General features: G+C 37.3%; 1 protein-coding gene across 5 annotated transcripts in view; it reads right to left on the bottom strand.

Annotated features, from left to right (window-relative positions):
• Positions 1 to 20,506, bottom strand: part of Ppp1r12a (protein phosphatase 1 regulatory subunit 12A) — a 109,517-nt gene that overhangs the window by 47,659 nt on the left and 41,352 nt on the right. For all 5 annotated transcript variants that reach the window (XM_076920161.1, XM_076920162.1, XM_076920160.1 and 2 more), the window contains exons 3-4: positions 8,491 to 8,609; positions 191 to 350 (exon numbers count right to left, since the gene is read on the bottom strand). In XM_076920161.1, the coding sequence (XP_076776276.1) occupies positions 191 to 350; positions 8,491 to 8,609 (279 nt within the window). The remainder of the gene's footprint in view (positions 1 to 190; positions 351 to 8,490; positions 8,610 to 20,506) is intronic.

The raw sequence follows: 20,506 nt of genomic DNA, 5'->3' as shown, positions 1-20,506 counted from the left end.
GAAATATTCAAAATTTGAGAACGAACTTTAGAAATCAAATCAATTCTATTCAAGACTGTCATTGCTTTTCTCCTGAGGACAGACATTTATATAGCCTGTTTCAGAATAGTATCTGCACATACTTTAAGAAAAGGGAGTAACAAAATTAATAAAAACAAAGTATAGAAAATCTGTCAAAGGTAATACGCACTTTAAGACTTCTGTATAGCCTTTGGCCGCGGCCACGTGGAGCGCTGTGCCTCCAGACTTTGCATGCCGGACGTCACTGATGTGGCCGCTGTTTAACCACTGCCTCGCATCTCTAAGCATTATGCGCTCCTCTTCTTTTCGAGCTGCTTCTATATCAACCCCTTTTGGGAAAAAGGCATATAAACATTATTTTCATTTTCCTTACTGGAGAATATTCTTCCCATCTCTACACAGTGAAATGAGATTACCAAAAAAAATTAATGTTTAGATAAAAACTAACAAACCATGATTTTGAAAAAAATCGGTCAATTATTTAGCTTTTGACTCACAATATTATTTGGTTATGGCTTGTTCTTTCAGACAGGGTCTCACTGAGTAGCCTCTACCAGTCTGTACCTAGCTTTGTAAACCACGCTGGCCTTGAACTCAGAGTTATCATAAATGCTGGGATTAAGCGTATGTGATACCACATCCAGTTTGGTTATGCCTTCTGATTATTCTAATACTTATCAAGATCAGCATCCTTTGGTCAAAATAAAGGTTTTTGAACAATTATATATGAAAATTCTCAAACATATATTATTTAATCAAATCATAAAGGACTTCGAATGCATCAGGCCCAAAACTGCTTTCTCTCTCTCTAGACACCTTTTTTTTTTTTTTTTTTTTTTTAAGCATGGCATTTTTCTCATACAATCAGTACTGTCTAAGTCACAGAGAAATTCTTTTATTTCAAAGTGTTATAAGTACTATCCTTGAAAAAAGAGTAAGTACCGTCCTTGGCTAAGGTGATAAAAGCAGGAAAAATACAAAAATGAATAGAATTTTCTCTTTCCAATTTTTAAAAAACTCTATACCTTGAGGGGAAAATTAAATTTTTAAAGATAATGGTGAAACTCCTAAATGATCTTATGCTTTCTTACAGTTTTAATTAATGGTTATTTAATATGACACATATTACAATGTATTTATAAGCTACTGTAGTCCAGAAGACTGAGATTATATAAGTAGATATATTCCCTTATTTGGTACCTCTACCATCAAGCAGGAAACAAGAAATAAACTCAAGCCTGGTAAGCTCAGATAAGCTCATTAAGCTTATTAAACCAGCTTATTACGAAAACAGTTTCTGAGTGAGTGAATAAATGAATAAAAAATAACAAACCTTTTATCAACTTAGCCAGTATCTTTCTCACAATCCACATTTATATCCCCAACAGTATGGTTCTGATCCTTCCATCCATCTCCTCGCCCACCCAGTCAGACTGAGGTTCCAGTCAGACACTGGAACTAAGTGCCTACTATGAGCCAGGTGCTTTATGAGAAGTGAAGCTGCTTTTATAAGGTAGAAAATGTTATGTCTATGAAGAAAACTAAAACAGGGCAAAGGTGACTTGAGATTAATGAGGAGAAGCTATATTTTATTAGCTGGTAACGAATAGTCTCTAACAAATGACATTAAAGCAAGAAATAAACCAAGTGATGCCACACCACTGTCTCGAAAAAAAAGGGAAGAAAGTACTCGTAGGCTCTGGGGTGGCAATCTACATAGGAAGCTCTGTTCAGAAGGAAGCCAGGCCTTTATGAGGACAGTGAGCTGCACGACCCGTCTATGTTAATTTCCAAGTGTCACTTAAGCTGAACCATGAAGGTATAATGGCTGTATCAATCCGGAGGCTACTACTGTAACCCAACCAGGAGAGAGCGGCCATTTAACTAGAGGAGGGGGAGGAACAGCAGTGAAGGGTTCATTCTGGTTGCTTCATGGCACAGCGACAGAATCTGCTGTTAGTTTGAACATAGATTTGAATTCAAATACAGAAGAAGATGTCACACATACACAAAAGAGTAAAATATGTTTTAACAAAGAAATGATTTTATTTGGTCTAGGGACAAATAAATAATGTAGGATTTACTTTTAAACCTAGTGATAGGTTAGTTTCGTGCCTTGGGGGAGATGTACTTTTAAAGACCCAGTTCTATTTATAGACCTAATTTTCTTTAATCATTTTCTAAGTCAATTTTTATATGCACAAGCGTCCTTCCTATACAAACACAGTTAGAAAAACATGAAGAGAAATAATGTAGTGGGACACTGCCATATGCATCTCAAACTCAGTGAGGAAAGCAGAACAACCGCTCGCTGCTTGCTGCCTGTCTTACATTTCCAGAGCATCGCTGTTTCCCCAGCACCTTGGCGGTCACTGTCCCTTCACCGCACGCCTATTCTCCATTCAATGCAGAGGTGCCATCTCCCAGACTGTCTTCTGACGGTTCCTATCGCTAGCTCTCTTTACACTGTACTCTGATCAATAACTCATTCCTTCCTTCTGGTTCAACACCCCACCAAACTGAAACAGTCCAAATGTGAACTTTCCTCTGAAACTTTGCCAATGGAACACTATGTCCTATGAGACAAAGGCGAATGACTTTTAGGAAGCAGACAAAGGTCTTAGGTGTAAACTTGCATTTTTACTTCATCTCTAGTCTTTCTCCTCTACCTTGGTCTGTGTGAACAATCTGGCCTCCATCAGGTTCCCAGGTATACCGTGCTCTGTCTACAGAAATCATCTCCTACACAAATCCTACCCTTATTTCTCTTGCCTAGGAAGCTCCCACTTCCCAGGATATTCCTCTGTTTAGCATCTCTTCTACTTTTATCAGGTTAAGGCATCCAGATTTATTTCAGTGTTCACCTAGCTCTATGGCTAACCTTACAACACAATCACTCCCTTGTTCTACAGCAGTTTCCTCAGAACTGAGAATCCAGGAGGCTCACGAGGTAAACAAAATGTCACATATCTGAGAAAGCAGAAATTTGCAAGATTCTCAAGGTCCTTGTCCAGCTTTGCAGGGGTAAACAGCTGCTGAGGGAAGAGACTGAATAGCTGTGAGAGGGAAGTCCGAGGCCAACGGATATGCCTGTAAATGGTGCACACAGCTTCAAGAATTCAGCTTTCTTAACTGTCAGCCTTCTTAGGACGGGCTTCTCAGTGACACAGAGTCCTTGAGTCACTACTGCTCCTGTTAGCAACCCCTCACCCATACTCCTGTTAGCAAGGCCAATAAAGCTCACTGGCTCACCTAGCTGGTCACTGGTGCAGTTCTTACTTTGGTCTGTCAGGGGCTTCCTTTCTGCAGTGAGTTGACATGTGTGTGTTGCATCTCCCTGTGAATAAATTTTTCACTTAACATTCCTTCTGCCTCTAAATCTTGCCAAAACAATTCAAATTTAAGATATGATGTGAAGGGAACCTTATGAAAAATCTGCTTAAGGAAAGACAGAAAAGAAAAACCCTTCCTATGTTTTATGTGTGTGGGTGTTTTGCCTGCTCTATTGTATGTGTAGCCCCTGTGTGATAGGTGGCCATGGAGGTCAGAAGAGGGTGTTGGAGCCTCAGAACTGGAGTTACAGATGCTTGTGAGCCACCATGTAAATACTGGGAACTGATCCCAGGGCCTCCAGAAGAATAGCCAGTGTTCTTAACCACTGAGCAATCTGTCCAGACGTCTCTTCCCTTATATTTTAAAAAATATTTCAAATGTAACTTACGTTTAGTTCATCAACATTTAAAACAAAACTATCACTAAGCCATGCAACTTAGGAGACCTGTTTTCACATTTCCGAGCTTTGACAAGCTGACTAGTGATGCTGAGAGAGCCCTAATTTCTTTGGCTATCAGTCAGACAGGGTAAGGACTAGAAATGAACCCAGACTGAATTGAGATTCACTAGCTGTAAGGGAAAGGAATGCATGCTATGCTTCAGATTCATGACATGAGGTAAACACAACACGTGCTTCACAGGGTTATTCTGAAAACTACACGTCATGTTTTAGATTCAACACAAAGGTGCTGGCAATTAGCAGCAGTTCTAAAACTCAGATTCTGAACTGGTCCTTCCCTCATCTGCTATCATTCTGTCCAAGTAGAAGATAAGACTATGTAGGATATATTAAAGTGATTAGACTAACAGCTGTCACGGCAAGTTAAAGGTAATGAAGTTACAGAGAAATGCAGTCAAGTCTCTCGAGCAGAATACGAGAGCTAACATTAAAAATCTGATCTTTGCCGGGTGGTGGTGGTGCACATATTTGATCCCAGTACTCGGGAGGCACTCTACGTTGGAGGATAGCCTGGTCTATAGAGGAAACTCGAGGATAACCAACTGACTGACTGACTGACTGACTGACTGACCGACCGACCGACCAACCGACTGACTGACCAACCAACCAACCAACCAATCAACCAACTGACCAAAGCAGTCAACAAAACAAACAAACAAACAAACCTGATCTGTAACCTTCACTGAAAAAAGAACAAAAATCACACGAAATATGAAGCAGAAATTCCCAGCACTTGGGAGACAGAGGCAGGTGGATTTCTGAGTTAGAGGCCAGCCTGGCCTACACAGTGAGTTCCAGGACAGCCAGGACTACATACAGAGAAACCCTGTCTTGAAAAAGCAAAAACAAAAAAACAAAACAAAACAAAACAAAAAAACCCAAAAAAACAAAAACAAAAAAAAAATCAAAATACAACACATGCATACATGAAAATTTCAATAAATAAATTAAAAAAAAAAAAGATAGCTTAAGGCCTACACTCTGGGCACCAAGACAGGAGTGTATAGAATGTAAGTCCAGACTGGGCTACCTACCAAGTGAGATACAGGCCAGCATGAGTGATACAACAAGATCCCCTCTTATAACAGTAAGAAGTCAAAGAACTATTTAAAAACTTAATGTGGGGCTGGAGAGAGGATTTACCTGTTAAAGTGGTACTTGGCAATCCTGGGCTGGGAAGACAGAGACCAATGAGTCCCTCATTCCATAGCCAGCCAGCCTAGCTAACCTTTTTGGCCAGTTCAGGCCAACCAAAGACCCTGTCCTAAAAATGCCTGACAGTATTGAGAGCTGTGGCAGTGAGAGGGATAAAAAGTGGAGAGTAAGACAAATTAAATTAAAAAAAAAAAAAACAAAGATAAACAGTGCCTGAGGTGTTACACATGAGGACACACATGCATGCAGCCCCTCCCTCACATTTAATACCTTTAAGTTTTGTGTGTCAGAATTCTGAGCACGGTATGGTGGTGTACATCTACAATGGCATTGCTTAAGAGTCTAAGGGAGAAGAATGCTGAATTTGAGATCAGCTTGGGATACAGGGCAGGAGACTGGAAGCAGGGAGAGATAATTCAAAAAAGCTTATCTGGTAGAGGTATCTTTAAGGTGTTTTATTAGACATTATTAAAACCTAAGATTCCATTATAATTTTGTTTCTTTAGAATTTTTATTTTATATAAACATAATATTACCATTGTAAGAACAAAATGAGCAACAAAAATTACTTTCCAGGACATATTCTAAATAAAATACAGTAGGTTACAATGGCAGAATGTAAACTTAATGTATCTTTTAAAAATATTTATTTTATTTTTATGTGTATATCTGTGTAAGTGTAAGCTGTATGTGTGCATATGCATGCACATACACCCATGGAAGCAGCTGTAGTTATAGGTAGTTCAGAGATGTCTGATGTGGGTTCTGGGAACAGACTCCAGTCCTCTGGATGAGGATCTTAGCCTCCTGAGCCATCTCAAATTCAATGTACCTTGTCACAGTTTGGAGCAGAACTATAGTATTATAGGTCTGCCTGCACCTTGGCCAGCAACTATGCTTCAGTTCCTCATCTGTAAAATGGGGGTAGCAGAACTATAAACACCACAGAACAGCTGAGGATGAAATGAAAACAAGTGCATAAAGTTCTGCAGTTAACTTCTGCACCAACAGCTGTTTCATGGCTCTGTAGCACCACTATTAGCTTCTCTTTCCCTTTCCTCTGTCATCTCAAGACTTGTTCCCAGAATTCCCCATCCATCTACTCCTGCTCTAGAGATACCCTGACATCTCTCTTAGTACCATCAAAGCACGAAACACCGTTACCTACTTGTCCTGGAGCATACTACAAACCTAGTGGTGCCAAAGTAAACTGATAACAGTCCCAGAATCAGGGTCCACCACCAAGCCCCCTTGTGCCTGTACCAATTGTCCATAATAATTGCTAAGTGATGTTAAACAAACAACACCATGAACAGACTTACTTTAATAAAGAATTATTACTGCTTGGCAGAAAGTAACAACTTTCCATTTGAATTCTCCTCATGGCAAAATGGACAATTAAGTTATTTTTGCTTAGGTACATATGGTAGCACACACATGTAATCCCAGTACTCAGGAGTCAGAGGAAGGGTTGTGAGCTGAGGCCACTTGGGCTACACAGTGAGGCCTTCTCTCAAAAAAGCAAAACCAAACCGGAAAAGTTATGTATTATACATCTCTTCTTTCAGATTCCTCAGCTCTAGAAAATCTCATGATGGAAAATACTCATCCAGAGCACAGACAACTACAGCCCTTCTGTGTGCTCCAGTCTTAGAACTAGTTTTCTAATGGATGTTATTTCTTCTGGGCTCTGATTCTACTCCAGGTCTTTAAATCATTTCCTTAGACATGGAATAAGCTTACATGCTCTTCAACAGATGAACAGAGAATGAAAATGTGGTATACACATACAATGGGATTTTATTTAGCTCTACTGAGGAGTAAAACTAAGAAAATTACAGGAAAATAGGTAGATCTCGAAATTATATTACATTTAAGATATCCTAGATTCAGAAGGGCAAATATTACATGGTGTCTCTCATACGTGGATCCTAGCCTAATTTTTACATATGTTCAAGTGTAAAATGTACAGGTCATGACATCCTAAGAGCGAGAAAGGCATTTAAGGGAAGGAGTCTGGGGAAAGTAATCAAATAAATGACAAAAAGGTGGAAAGGGCAGGAGATGTGTGTGGGGACTCAAGACAACTTGTATGGGAATGGTCTGTATTTTACTTCAAATATATTCCTCAGTCTTAATGACTGTCCCTTATTTTCAATAAACTAGTAGTCACACAATTTCTCTTATTCTGAGGACCAAGAAGATTCCATTTCCAGAGACTGATCTAGTTTCTATTTCTTTATAATCTTTATCTTCTACTTCCTGATGAGCCATACTTCATCATAAGCCAACTCTTTAAAACAACATCCCATATCTTTTCTTAATTATTTAATTTTAGTATGAGAGTTTTGATAAAACCTGTATGATCATTGCCTAAATGTGGAAACCATAAAGTAATTGTATAAATACATATTTTAAATTTTAAAAAATATAAATGTTTTATTATGGCAAAACAAATATAACAAAAGTTCCCTCTTGAACATGTGTTTGTCTTTTGCTTTGCAGCAGTGAAAACGAAGCCTAGATGTTTGATACATTAAGTGAACACTCTATCCCTGACTGTACTTCTGTTCTCTTTTTGGACTAAAATTATTATTTTAAAATTCAAGCACACCTGATCCAAAGCCAACATTTTGTGGATGACTGAGCTAGTTTTAACAGATACACGTATTTATGGAGGTATAACCACAGTCAAGCTAAAGGAGACTGCTGCTACAGACATGGGTGCACACATTTCTCTTCAGGGACTTTCTTTTGTTTGCAGACCTATTTCCAGAAGCTGAATTACAATATCACATATGTGAATTACAATATCACATCATTTTCTCTGCATTTCAGTATTTTGAGAAAATCCAGTGTGGTGCAGCTGTTACTGGAATCAATTTTATAAATAATCTTCATCACACCTGAAGCAGCTCTGCACCCATGAGCAACCATTCCCTGCGACAGGGATACCTCTAACTGTATCTCCACCTTGTAGCTGTCTCCAAACCCACATACTCAACTATCTGAATGTCAAACAGGAGCAACAAAATTAGCATGCTACTCTGGTGCAGTTTTGAATGCATCAAGCTCCTCCCACCCTGTGCTCCTCGCTTCCTCCATCTAGAATGCTCTCTTGCCAAATCATGGTTCATTCTCTACCCTCAGTCATATCTCAGGGCAAACTGCCTATATCAGTTGGCATTTATGACCATCTTGTTCAAATGTACAGGACAACACATCTATCTTGTACATATTCTGACCTTTTACCTGCTACTTCACTTTAAAGCTATTCTGTGTATTACTATGGCCCATGATTTATGATATACACTCATTTTTAAAACATTATAAAGATGGAGAGAGGAATTACTATTTTTTCAAGTAGAATCTTATACATTTAGTTGTTTAAAAAACTGTAAAAATTTATTTAATAATATGACTGTCTTTCAATGGCAACAAATACTTTCCCCCGGAAAGTCGTGGATGATATTCTGAAACAGTTCTGCACACATTCCCTTTATACTGCTTTTTTACATTACCTTGCCGATTAACCTCATTTTGAAGCAGCTCTTCCATTGCCTCTTCCTCTGCAATATCTAAAGGTGTGTCTCCTTCACTGTTGACAGCTCCCACATGTGCTCCTTGACCAATCAAAAACCTGTAAATTAGAAGGACAGTTAAGGAAATAGCTCTGAGATAAAACATTATGAGTCCAATGAATAAAGTTCTTATGTCATAACAGCAACGAGGACAAAAATAAATATGCACATTACTTAAATGTATAAAATTAATCACAGAAATTTAAAATTTCTATTTCTTAAATTTAGTACAAACTTGCTTTACTAATAAAAAATGTAAAGTTTTAATATTAGAAAGCCTCTCACAGCGTAATCAGACTGCCTCCACTGAGACTTCCACTTTTCCATTTGTTCTGGTTTTCTAACTGAGCTTCATGTTCCGGCATCAGTCCGATGAGAGGTGGGTTTTGTTTCATTGGGTATTTTTCCTTAATAGAGTCTTACTATGTGACTGGCTTGGAACCATGAATCTAGCCTCACTTTTCCAGCTACTGCAATTCAAAGTATATTCCACTATAATGAAGAAAGGGTTTAATATTTATTATTATTTAATAATAAGAAACAATAATTACTATTTGTAATTAATTATCTGGAGTAGAACTCAGTAAACTCATAAAAAGTCAGTTGATGTAGATGGATTGAGAGAGGCAAAGGATTGAGGGAGGCAAAGAGGATTATTGCAAGTTCAAGGCCAGCTTGGGCTAGAATGAGACATTGTATTAAAATTATAAAAAAAAAAAAAAAGAAAAAAAAGAAAAGAAAAAAAAAAAGAAAAAAAAAAAACTAAACAAAAACCAAAACTAGAGTCAGCTAACCAGTTAAGAGCTGGTACTGCTCTCATAGAGGACTAGAGTTTGGTCCCCAACTCCAATTTTAGGTAGCTCAAAACCATGTAACTAGGTAGCTCCGGGAGATCTAATGCTCTCTTCTGGCCTTAAAGGATACCAGTGTTTAGTATTTACCTATGTGGGAACAAATGATTAAAACAAAATAAATATTGACTAAAGAGATGGCTCAAGGCTAAGAACACTATCTGCTCTTCCAGAGCAGCCAGAGTCAATCCCCAGTACCCATATGGTGAGTCACAAGCATATGAACTCTAGTTCTAGAGGACCTGATGACCTCTTCTAGCCTCCATACATGTAGTACAAAGATATGAAATATACTTTTAAGTCTTAAAATATATGTATATTTATTTATTATACATATACATTACACACGCGCGCGTGTGTGTGTGTGTATTTTTAAGACCAATTACTACTTTGAAACTTATAGCAGTCACCAAGATAACCACTACAAGGGCACTTAACATGTTAGAAGAAACATAACTAGAATAAATCTTGGTTTTCTATTATTTTGGTAAGTGGATTCTAATACTTACACTTGTATATTTTATGCATTATTTTAAAGAAAATACTAATAGGAGTCCTCAAACTTGACAAAGGACCTCCAAGAATTCTTTATTTATCAATATCACTCATGTCACCATCCAACTTAAATTTTGAACAGCTCAACTAGGAAGGATGAATGTCCTTCAGGAATTTACCCTTGCCATCCTACACAATCTCTTTCTTCTTGTAGCATCCTTTTGGTTTTTTTAAATATATAAATAGGCCCTTTTTTCTCTGTCTTCAACTAATTTAAGTTATTGTTTCTGACTACATTTAAATATTGTCACTGTAAGTTTTTTGATAATGTGCTAGGGATCAAACCCAGGGCCACAAGCATACTAGGTTTAGTGTCCTACCTACTCAGGTGCAGTGCCAGGAGCCTTACAAAAATACACGTCTACATTGCAAGAGGGGAAAGACATCCATTTTATACCTTCCATTACCTAACATGTTCCTCCCCCCCCCCCCGATACAACCACCATCGACAATATGCAAAAATCCTTCAGTACCTTTGTTATGAATCTATGTGTATATAAACATTCATACACAGCTACTTCTTTAAAAGAAAATTAATGAAACTATTCTAGGTGAAAGAGAACGTAATCCTTCCTAATCTATATCTATATATAAATCTATATAAATCTATATCTGTATTTTTCACAGTATATTAACATCATGTCTTCATTTAATACTACCCTTAGTGAACATGCTCTTAAATGGTCACTTGATATTACCAATCTTTACAATATTGCCAACATGGAGACACAATACCTTGTCTTTGCTTTTATTTATATTCCTAATTACATAGGAGGCTGAAAGTTTCTATTGGCATTTGTACTGACTCTTCTGTGAAATGCTCTATTTACATATTTTCCTTGTGTTTTTAAGGTAGTCAATAATTTAAAAATTACAAATGGGCTGTCTAGTCTGTTATTATGTCAGCAATATAATAATAAAGATACACTTTCCTTCAGAGAGATTCTATTGTAACAAGAGTTAAACTAAGTACACATAGAAATATAAAACTAACTATAATCTCGGAGGCTAAGGCAAGAAGATGGTAAACTCTGGCTAGTCTGGTCTACAAAGCAAAACCTTGTCTTAAAGCAGTATCAACAAATCGTGAAGTTGTGTTAAGTCTTAGAATGATGTGTTATTTAAAGAATAAGTTGGATATTCCTTATCCAAAATGACTGGGATTAGAAGTGGTTTTGAATTACACACTTTGGGTGTTTGGGAACATTTGCATTATACCTAAGAAGGTATTATGACAATGGACTTAAGGCTAAACACAAAATTCATCTGTGATTCACAAATACCATACTTACATAACACTGTAGCATGTCTATACTCAGTTACTTGGACCTGAATACAAGGTCAGAGGCTTGTTTGTTTGTTTGTTTTTTTAAAGAGAATATTTTGGATTTTAGATTTGGAATGTTCAACCTATAGTAAAAAAAAATCTAACTGGAATGCAAGAAAAGATTATCTGATAACTGTGTAAGTACCAACAACAAAATGACCAAACCACCACCAGAGGGACAATTCATTCTAGGTAAAAGAGAATAAAAGGTACCAACATTGTGTGGCATAAAGTATGGTCTAGCAAAATGGGGACCAAAGACATTTTCTTAGAGTAACTGAAAAGACCAATCACCCTCTTATACCCTTATCACACATATACACATAACATAGACCTAGAAAGAAAAGGTCTATGTGGTTAACAGGAACTAACAGGTACATGTAGGAAAGATCTGTATCAGTTGCTTTGAGTATTGATGGGAAAAGTTTATTTTGTTATACAGGCTTTCTGACATTTATGTTTTAACACGACAGTCTGTACCCTGATATTTTTAAAATAAATATATTACAAACTTTTTTAATGGAAATTTTATAAAGAGAGATTATATTTGAATTGAGGAATTTTTTTTTTTTTTTAGTTTCATAGCTTTAAAGTCTGTAACAGAAAACAAAAAAAAAAGCATTTTCTTAAATATTGCAAAAAGGTGAGTCTAAAGCAGAAAATACGAAAGTGGAGATGAAAGTAGAGTGAGAAACTATGTTTCAAGACAGTAAGAAGTTTCTGGTGTGGTGTTAGAAGTCACCCAAAGGACATAAAGACTGAAAATAAAGTAGGTATAACTGAAGTATTCAAAGAGTGAGCTTGGTGAAGCATAATTTCCCATCAAAACCAAGCAATCAAAGCACACAAACATGCTGGATGAAAACAAATGAAATTAATGTAAGTCAAGTCCCCAAACTGCCAGAACAGCAGGCCCATGATAGTCCCTAGGTGAAAGTCTAGGACAGAAGGTATATATTCCCATATTCAGCACACTTGATAAATCTATACAGGATTCTAGACTAGAACTATCATTTTACCTTACATTATCATTTACAACTATAAAGATTTACAATGGATAAATAAAAATAAATAGAGTCTTGTGGCATTAATTTTGATTTATGGTCCAAAAGTTGGCTGGGCAGAGGAAAGTACTCCTCTTTATGTTTTACAGAATTTGAGTTTGGCTCTCAACTGTAATATCTGTTTGACATTCATTAATTTAACTTCCTTCCTAACTTCCTTCCTAACTTCCTTCCTAACTTCCTTCCTAACTTCCTTCCTAACTTCCTTCCTAACTTCCTTCCTAACTTCCCTTCCTTCCTTCCTTCCTTCCTTCCTTCCTTCCTTCCTTCCTTCCTTCCTTCCTTCCTTCCTTCCTGTTCAAGTCTCTGGTTAGATTCAGTGTTAACTATAGTGATCCCAACTTCTGTATCCTAAGGCTGTTGTATATATTATCCATGCTGAATCCTATCAGAGCTAACGTAAGCCAATGTACAAGATCATGGAGTATTATCAAGCCAAGCTGTAACACTCTTTAAAAATAAACCTACATTTAAAATGTAATGTTTCAATTAGCAAAGAATACACCGAGTTACAAGGATAACATCTGAGACTTGACGAAATCCAGAATGTATATTATAAAATTCTATTCCAACTGCTACTGGATCTCACTGGGACCTCAAAGGAGAGCAACAAAATCAACTTTCTAAACCTAAATAAACTTAACCTTAATTCCCCTAATTATAAAGGCAAGAAGAGGAGGCACAACCCTGTTTTGGCTTTAAGTGCAAACTTGAAAAGCAAGACTATCTTGACTCAAATATTAGCTCTGTCATTTCTTACATGTCACTTTTCTATGACTTGTTTTCCTCATTTAAAATAAGGATATCATTCTTCATCAGAATCCAAATTTAACAGCTCGGAAAAATGATGCAGATTAAGTTACATATTCACCAACTTGAGGCAACATGCTACAACCAAACTCAATAATACTTCTATAAAAGCAAATGTACAATTATGTGGAACAAGGAAAGGCTGCACCATTTGTGACCATGTTTTATTCTACCCAAGGACTACACCAAGCCATGTTGTGATTTTTATTTTCCTTGGAGTTTCAGGGGTTTGGCACTATGAATGAAGCAACTATAGAATAGTAAAAATGCATTTTCATGTGATGATAAAGCCGACTGAAATTATGTTAAAGGGCTGAGAATACAGAAACGACACACAGTAAAGCACTGGGCAAATGTCAGCCACTACTGTCACCACGACAACCACCTCTGAGTTTTTCTGTCTACTTTACTACCTGGGCCAGGAGCCATTCTTTTCTTACCACTTCCAATCTCAGTGTTCTGCCCTAGTTAACTGTTTCTCCTCCCTCGTCTGTCAAAGACAGCATCCCTAACAAAATGGACTAAATATGTAGCCCCACCAAAGGACAAATTCAATAAGGCACAGAAATCTCTGCATGTTATATCTGATACTTTCCATAATCTAGTGTCTTTAAGAAAGCATAAATCAAAATATCAACCAGCCCTTAGAGCAAGGCCAGCATTTGCGTGGTAATCTTCCCCAACCCACAGTGGGCCATAAAATACAATATATTTATAAAAACACCAAATAGATAAATTATAATAATTTACTCATCCTATAGAGAAGATCAAGCCTTTTCTGTGGATGTTTCTAATATCTTGTAAATCTACAGTGCTTTTCTAACCAAAAAACCCAAAACAAACAAACAAACAAACCGAACCAAAACCCCAAACCAAAAAAGCCCATATCTGTAATGCTTTTGCTATGTATTCAAAGTAGATAATTCAAATTACCAAGCAAAGCAATCACTATATATAATCTAGCTTTTTCTTTTTTTATTCGCATACCCTAGTTGTTTCACCAACATCTACTTGTGATGCAGTAGGACTTTCCTTTGAGTCTTTCCCAAGTATTCTACTTAGTTACTACAACATAATTTCATTTCATACATGTTTCACCTATCTGGGACTGTCCCAACTAAATTACACAACACAAACAGCCTTTAGCTGGCTAAGAATAGATAACTAACTTCTGATAAGCTGGCAATCCAACTGAGCATGGGGTTTGCCCTGGAATGTGGCTGATATACAAGTGACATTTTATGAGAGAAGACTGATTTTTCCCTTCGCCAGCTGGAATCAACTGCAAATAGCTTCTTGATTAGGGGTGGGACCCCAAGTTCACGTCCCCTCAGGGCTGCGGCTCCATCTGGTTTAAACCTGTGTAGGACTTGAATGTCTCCCATGGCCAAAGGTAGTTGGATAACATACAAAAACCTCAATGCTATTGTTACTGACTTTTTTCCTTTGACATTTCTTATTAGTGTTTTGCTTCTTTATTTTTGCTTTTGTGTGGATTTTTATTTTTGTGTTTGTTAGAGAGAGAGAGAGAGAGAGAGAGAGAGAGAGAGAGAGAGAGAACATGAGAACATAAAGATGAAATTATAAAGTTGGTTGAGTAGGAAGCTGTGTTCTAGGAGTAGGAGTTTGAGAAGAAAAGCATGATTAAAATATATTGCATAATTTAAAAAAACTAAAACTAAAAAACTTAAATATAGCAATACTTTTTAGACAGAAGAAATAAGCAGACCATAAAAAGGAAGATGCCTACCTGGTCTAAAGGCTCAAGAAGCAGACCATAATAGATACGGAAGAGCCTAGAGAAGGAAGAGTTGAAGATGGAGGCAGAAAGTCAAGAGTGATGAATGGCAGACAGATCACTCTTGTAGGTCAGTATCCTTCTACCCTGACTGAACATTCTGAGCATTCTGTAATCATTTGCACTGGAGGCTCTGAATAAGGCTGTGATATTCTTCACACATATGTAGCTGATGTACAGCTTGGTCTTCATGTGGGTCCCAAACAACTGGAGCAGGTAAAGCTGTATGTGGGATATGTTCTAGCTGGTCTGCCTTGTCTGGCCTCCGTCGGAGAGGAACAACTAGCCTCCCAGAGACTTGAAGTGCCAGGATCAGGGGTGGTGGTGGTGGATACCAAAGGGCTCCCACCTGCTCAGAGGAGAAAGGAAAGGGGGATGGCGGGGAGGGGGGCAGCAAGTGGGATGTGAAGTGAATAAGTGAAAAAAAAAAAAGGCTGTGACCCTCCCCATCTCGAGCTATTGTACAGCATCCTGCCATCTATGCCGAGTAAAACAGACGGAAGATGGCAGTTTGTCGTAGGAACTGTAATAACTCAGGAGACAGCAACAGTGCTCTAGACTAGAGAAACAGGAGGCGGTAAAAGTAGTTAAACAGTGGACATACAGCCGGGCGGTGGTGGCGCACGCCTTTAATCCCAGCACTTGGGAGGCAGAGGCAGGCGGATTTCTGAGTTCGAGGCCAGCCTGGTCTACAGAGTGAGTTCCAGGACAGCCAGGGCTACACAGAGAAACCCTGTCTCAGAAAACAAACAAACAAACAAACAAACAAACAAACAAACAGTGGACATACTTTGGTGGTGAGGCTACAAAAATCTTAAAGATTTTATAGACAAAAGTTCTAAAGAGGGAAGACCAAGCCATAACTGAACCACCACAAACATCTTAAAGTTATATCTGTAAACAGCCAAGTCTTTAATGATCAAATGAGAAAGAAGCTTCTTCCACAGTATAGGGTAAAATTTTCATATTAGAAAATTTTATGGCTACTCAAGATAAAAGCATTTCTTAAGTATTTATAATGGAAGCTTTAAAAAGGAATACAGTAAGTAATGAAACTAGACAACTAAAAACATTAAAATCACAAAATATTTTTTAAATAAACAGAAATCCCTTTCTTTCCAAGAATTAAAAAAAGGCAAGTCTCAAGGCGAAGAGTACAATTGTTTAACTAAACAATGGTCACTGGCTAGTTAAGTGGGGCAGATAAAACTGTGACATACATGGCTATATACATGAACTGAAGAGCATCTACTCTATATCCAAATATGAGCAACCTTTACAACTTTAACTGTCACTGTTTAAAGTAGAGAGTACAGGAGTATTTGGGACATTTTCTCACCTATGCATAAAAGGAGGATTACTTATTTTCACTGATACTTAGGTTTAAAAATCATATGAGGATATCAAGAGAAAAAAAATTTATAAATAGATTTCCATAGTGTAAAGAAAGAAGTGGTAGGACACTCACTGATAATAGACCTTGGTACTTTTTCTAAATAATAAAATTAAAATGAAAAATAATGTAAAACGAAACTTAAACAATGAACCAAATGGACCTATCTACTTGACAGTATCACCTTGAGAAAAGGATTACTTCAGCTGGAAAAAGGTTGTGTGCACATAGGCTGAGGGTAGAGAGTTTGGGGCCAGCCAGGGTATGTATCAAGTACCAAGCCAGCCTAGGTGATATAATGAAATTCATCTCAAAAACAAAACAAAAAGCTATTCAATGAATTCACAAGTAGAATACCATAAAGACAGAAAGACAATACCCAAAACAAAACACTGTTACCAGTGGTGGACACTCAGTCTAATGTATGTGTAATACACGACAAACTTAATTAGTAATGATGTGTTATTTTGATCCCATAATGCCTTGCAATGAAGAAAGGGATAAAGAGTAACACCTCTACTGATTATGAACCAAGAAAATACCAATCCAGTAGTAATGTACACTTTCAGAACATATTACGAAAGAACAGGGCTTCTTCAAGAATTGTGGTATAATTTGCTAACCAATTAAGGATATCTGACAAGAGGCTGCCATCAGCACATCAAATATGTTCAAATGTATGAGCATCAAAAGTTGCTTAACTTGAAAAATAATTAGTCCTTGCCGAAGGGTTCTCATGGGACAATTCATTATGTTAAAAATCAATATGGGAGCACAGTAAGCCACAGAGAGGAAATAAATGAGGCATAAGTAGGCAACATCAAAGCTTTCAAATCTGTAGGTGACACAGTTCTAAAATTAAAGAGACACCCAACCCTCCACCAGAAGGCTCTTAGATTTGATAAAAACTATCAGTAAGATAGCAGAATATAGAAATCAGCATAAAACAACAACAGCATTACTATACCTCAATAGCAAATATATTTTTTCATAACTGCCTCCAAAAAACCCCAAACAAACACTGTAACTATAATACACTAAACCTACTGAAGGCAGTGAAAGGATTCTACAATAAACACTGTAAAACAGACAGACAGAAAACTGAGAAAGACACCAGAAGATGGAGAAATAGATCTGCTATACTCATAGACTAGAAATGTGTTGTGCTGTCTAGTCTTATGTTAACTTGACACAGAAATCAGTTATCTGAAAGGAGAAAGCCTCAATTGAGAAAATGCCTCCCTAAAATACAGACATACGGCATTTTCTTAATTAGTGACTGATGAAGGAGGGCCCAGTCTACTGTCTGTATTGTTATCCTTTGGATGATGGTCCTAGGTTCTATAAGAAATCAGGCTGAGCAAGCCAGTAAGCAGCACCTCTTCATTGCTTCTGCATCAGCTCCCACCTGCAGGTTCCTGCCCTGCTTGGCTTCCTGCCCTTGACTTCCTTCGGTGATGAAGAGCAATATGGAAGTGTAAGTTGAGTAAACCCTTTCCTCCACAACTTGCTTTTTGGTCATGGTGTTTTGTTGCAGTCACAGAAACCCTGACTAAGTCGAGTGTGTTATTATAGAAAAGGACACACTACCAAACAACCAACAGACTATCACAACTCATCAAAATTTCAGGGTTATTCTTTATAATTATAATAATAATAACATTTAATATATACATAGAAGAACAAAATGCTTGATCGTCAAAACAATGCTGAGCAAAAACACAACGTGGAGGTATCAGCATACCCTACTGCAAATTATATTACAGAGCTATACCAGCACAAGACAGAGATCAGTAGAATAGAAGAGTCAAGCCAAATGCAAACACACATAGCCACCCGACTTTGAAAAATACGCCAAAACCACAAACATTGAAAACAACCTCTTCAATAAACTGTGATAACAGAGAAATTGTATAGCCACAGATAACAGAATGAAGCTGGATCCCTATTTCTTACCCTATGTAATGATCAAATATCTGTAAAAAAGATCTTTTCTTTTTTCTGTGTAAAACAAAGTAGAGAAAACACTTAAGAAATGGGAATAGGCTCAGATTTTCTGAATAGGACCCCAGTCTCTCATAAAATAATATCAACAACTGAAAACTGGAATTCCATTAGACTAAAAAAGCTTGTGTTTAGCAAAGGAAATAATCAAGTGACAGGAGAAAAAAGTTGTTAGCTTATATTTTTGACACAATTAATATCTAGAATACACAAGGATTAAAAAAAACTATAAATGAAATCAAATAATCAATACATGGGTTAATGAAAACAGTTAAGTACAAATGGCCAGTAAACATGAAACATGTTCATTCTCACTAGGCATCAGACAATGCAACTCAGAATCTCACTGAGAGTCTATCATCCCAATGATAATAGCAGTCATTAAGAAAACAGTAACACCAAATCATGGTGAGGCTGTGACAAAAGAGAACCCTGATATGCTGCTGTTCAGAATGAAAACTATAGAGTAGCCACTAAGTCAGAAAAAAGCTTTCCTCAATGGATCTACCACACACCCCTGCTACACCCAAAACCGGGCATTTCAAGTCAACTGTGCTGGCTAGTTTTAAGTCAACACAAGTGACACAAGTGAGGGTCATCGAGGAAGAGGAAACTTCAATTGAGAAAATGCTTTCATTAGACTGGCCTATAGGCATCCCTGTGGAGCACTGTCTTAATTAGTGAATGATGATGAGGACCCAGCCTATTGTGGGTAGCACCACGCCTAGGCAGGTGGTCCTAGGTTATATAAGAAAGCAGGCTGAACACGCTATGAGTGAGCAAACCAGAAAGCAGCACTTTTCTATGACCTCTGTCTCCAGGTTCCCACCTTGAGTTTCCTCAATGATGAAGTGTGATCTGAGACTGAATAAGTCCTTTCCTCCCAAAATTGCTTTTGGTCAACTCAGTGTTTTAGCACAACAATAGAAACCCCAACTAACACATCAATGTATTAATGCCATACTGGCAAGTCTACAACAGCCAATAGCCAATTTAAATAGTTCAACTTCTGGACCCCACCTAGGTGTCAATCAACAGAAGAATGGACAAAAATAATGTAATTAATACATGTAATAGATTTTTTTCAGCCATAAAGAATTGGCTTCTGTGAAATACGAAGAAGGTAATTTTTATACTTAAACCTTTTTAAATTAAGCTCTTAAGATGTGGATGTACAGGCCACAATTCTGGAACTATGGTAATCTTGTGAAAAAGAGGAGACATTGCTAAGAATAAAATCTGTAATTGAGAAATTCAGAAGAAAACTGAAAGGCCACAAGTCCTTGCTGATAATATTAAACTTGTTAATAAATCTGGATGGATGGATGGATGGATGGATGGATGGATGGATGGATGGATGAAGCCATTCCCTCACACTGCATACTCCTGTAAATGTCCTTGCTGTTTAAGTCATTTTCAGTTTGGAATTCTGTTACATGTAACTAAAAGCATCCCAAATGACTCAGCAGATTTATGACTCAATCAAATCTATGCAAGGAAATTGTATAGAACTGTTACTATTGCCTTTTCAGTCTCAAAAGCTGTATTTTAAGAAGGAAGTACAAGAATTAGCATTTGAAGAAAAGTTGAGTTTCATTTTACCAGAGGAAACAAAAAGATAACTATCAAAAGCTAATACATGCCACGGATTTCTTCTGTGCCACATACTGTGTTTGTTTCACAGGCTATCCTAGTTAAGCCTCACAACAGTCCTATTAATTCCATCTTATAGAGGAGAGAACTGAAACTAGAAGAAGGAACCTGCCAAATATCACAACCCTCAGTAATGGGCAAGGAAGCATTTGTAATCTGTATTAGCTGACTCGAAGCCTATGTACCTAACCTTTACATTATTTTTGAAGAAAAATTAACAGCACGCCAAGCAAGATGGTGTGTGCCTTTAATCCCAGCGATAAGGAAGCAGAGGCAGGTGAATCTCTGTGAATTCAAGGCCAGCCTGGTCTATAAAAGTGAATTCAGGACAGCCAGAGTGCTGTTACCATAGAGAAACCCTGTCTCGAAAAACAAACAAAACAAAAGTTATCTAATTTTTCTATGAATTGATGTAAGTAGTAGAGGTACTAAGCACAAAAAGTAATTAAGGACATAAAAAAACCCTTAAGAATCATGACTGTAATTTTGGATAGCCAGTAC

Source organism: Arvicanthis niloticus, chromosome 22, assembly GCF_011762505.2.
Source record: "Arvicanthis niloticus isolate mArvNil1 chromosome 22, mArvNil1.pat.X, whole genome shotgun sequence".
Taxonomy (NCBI): domain Eukaryota; kingdom Metazoa; phylum Chordata; class Mammalia; order Rodentia; family Muridae; genus Arvicanthis; species Arvicanthis niloticus.
This window is presented reverse-complemented; position numbering and strand designations above follow the sequence as displayed.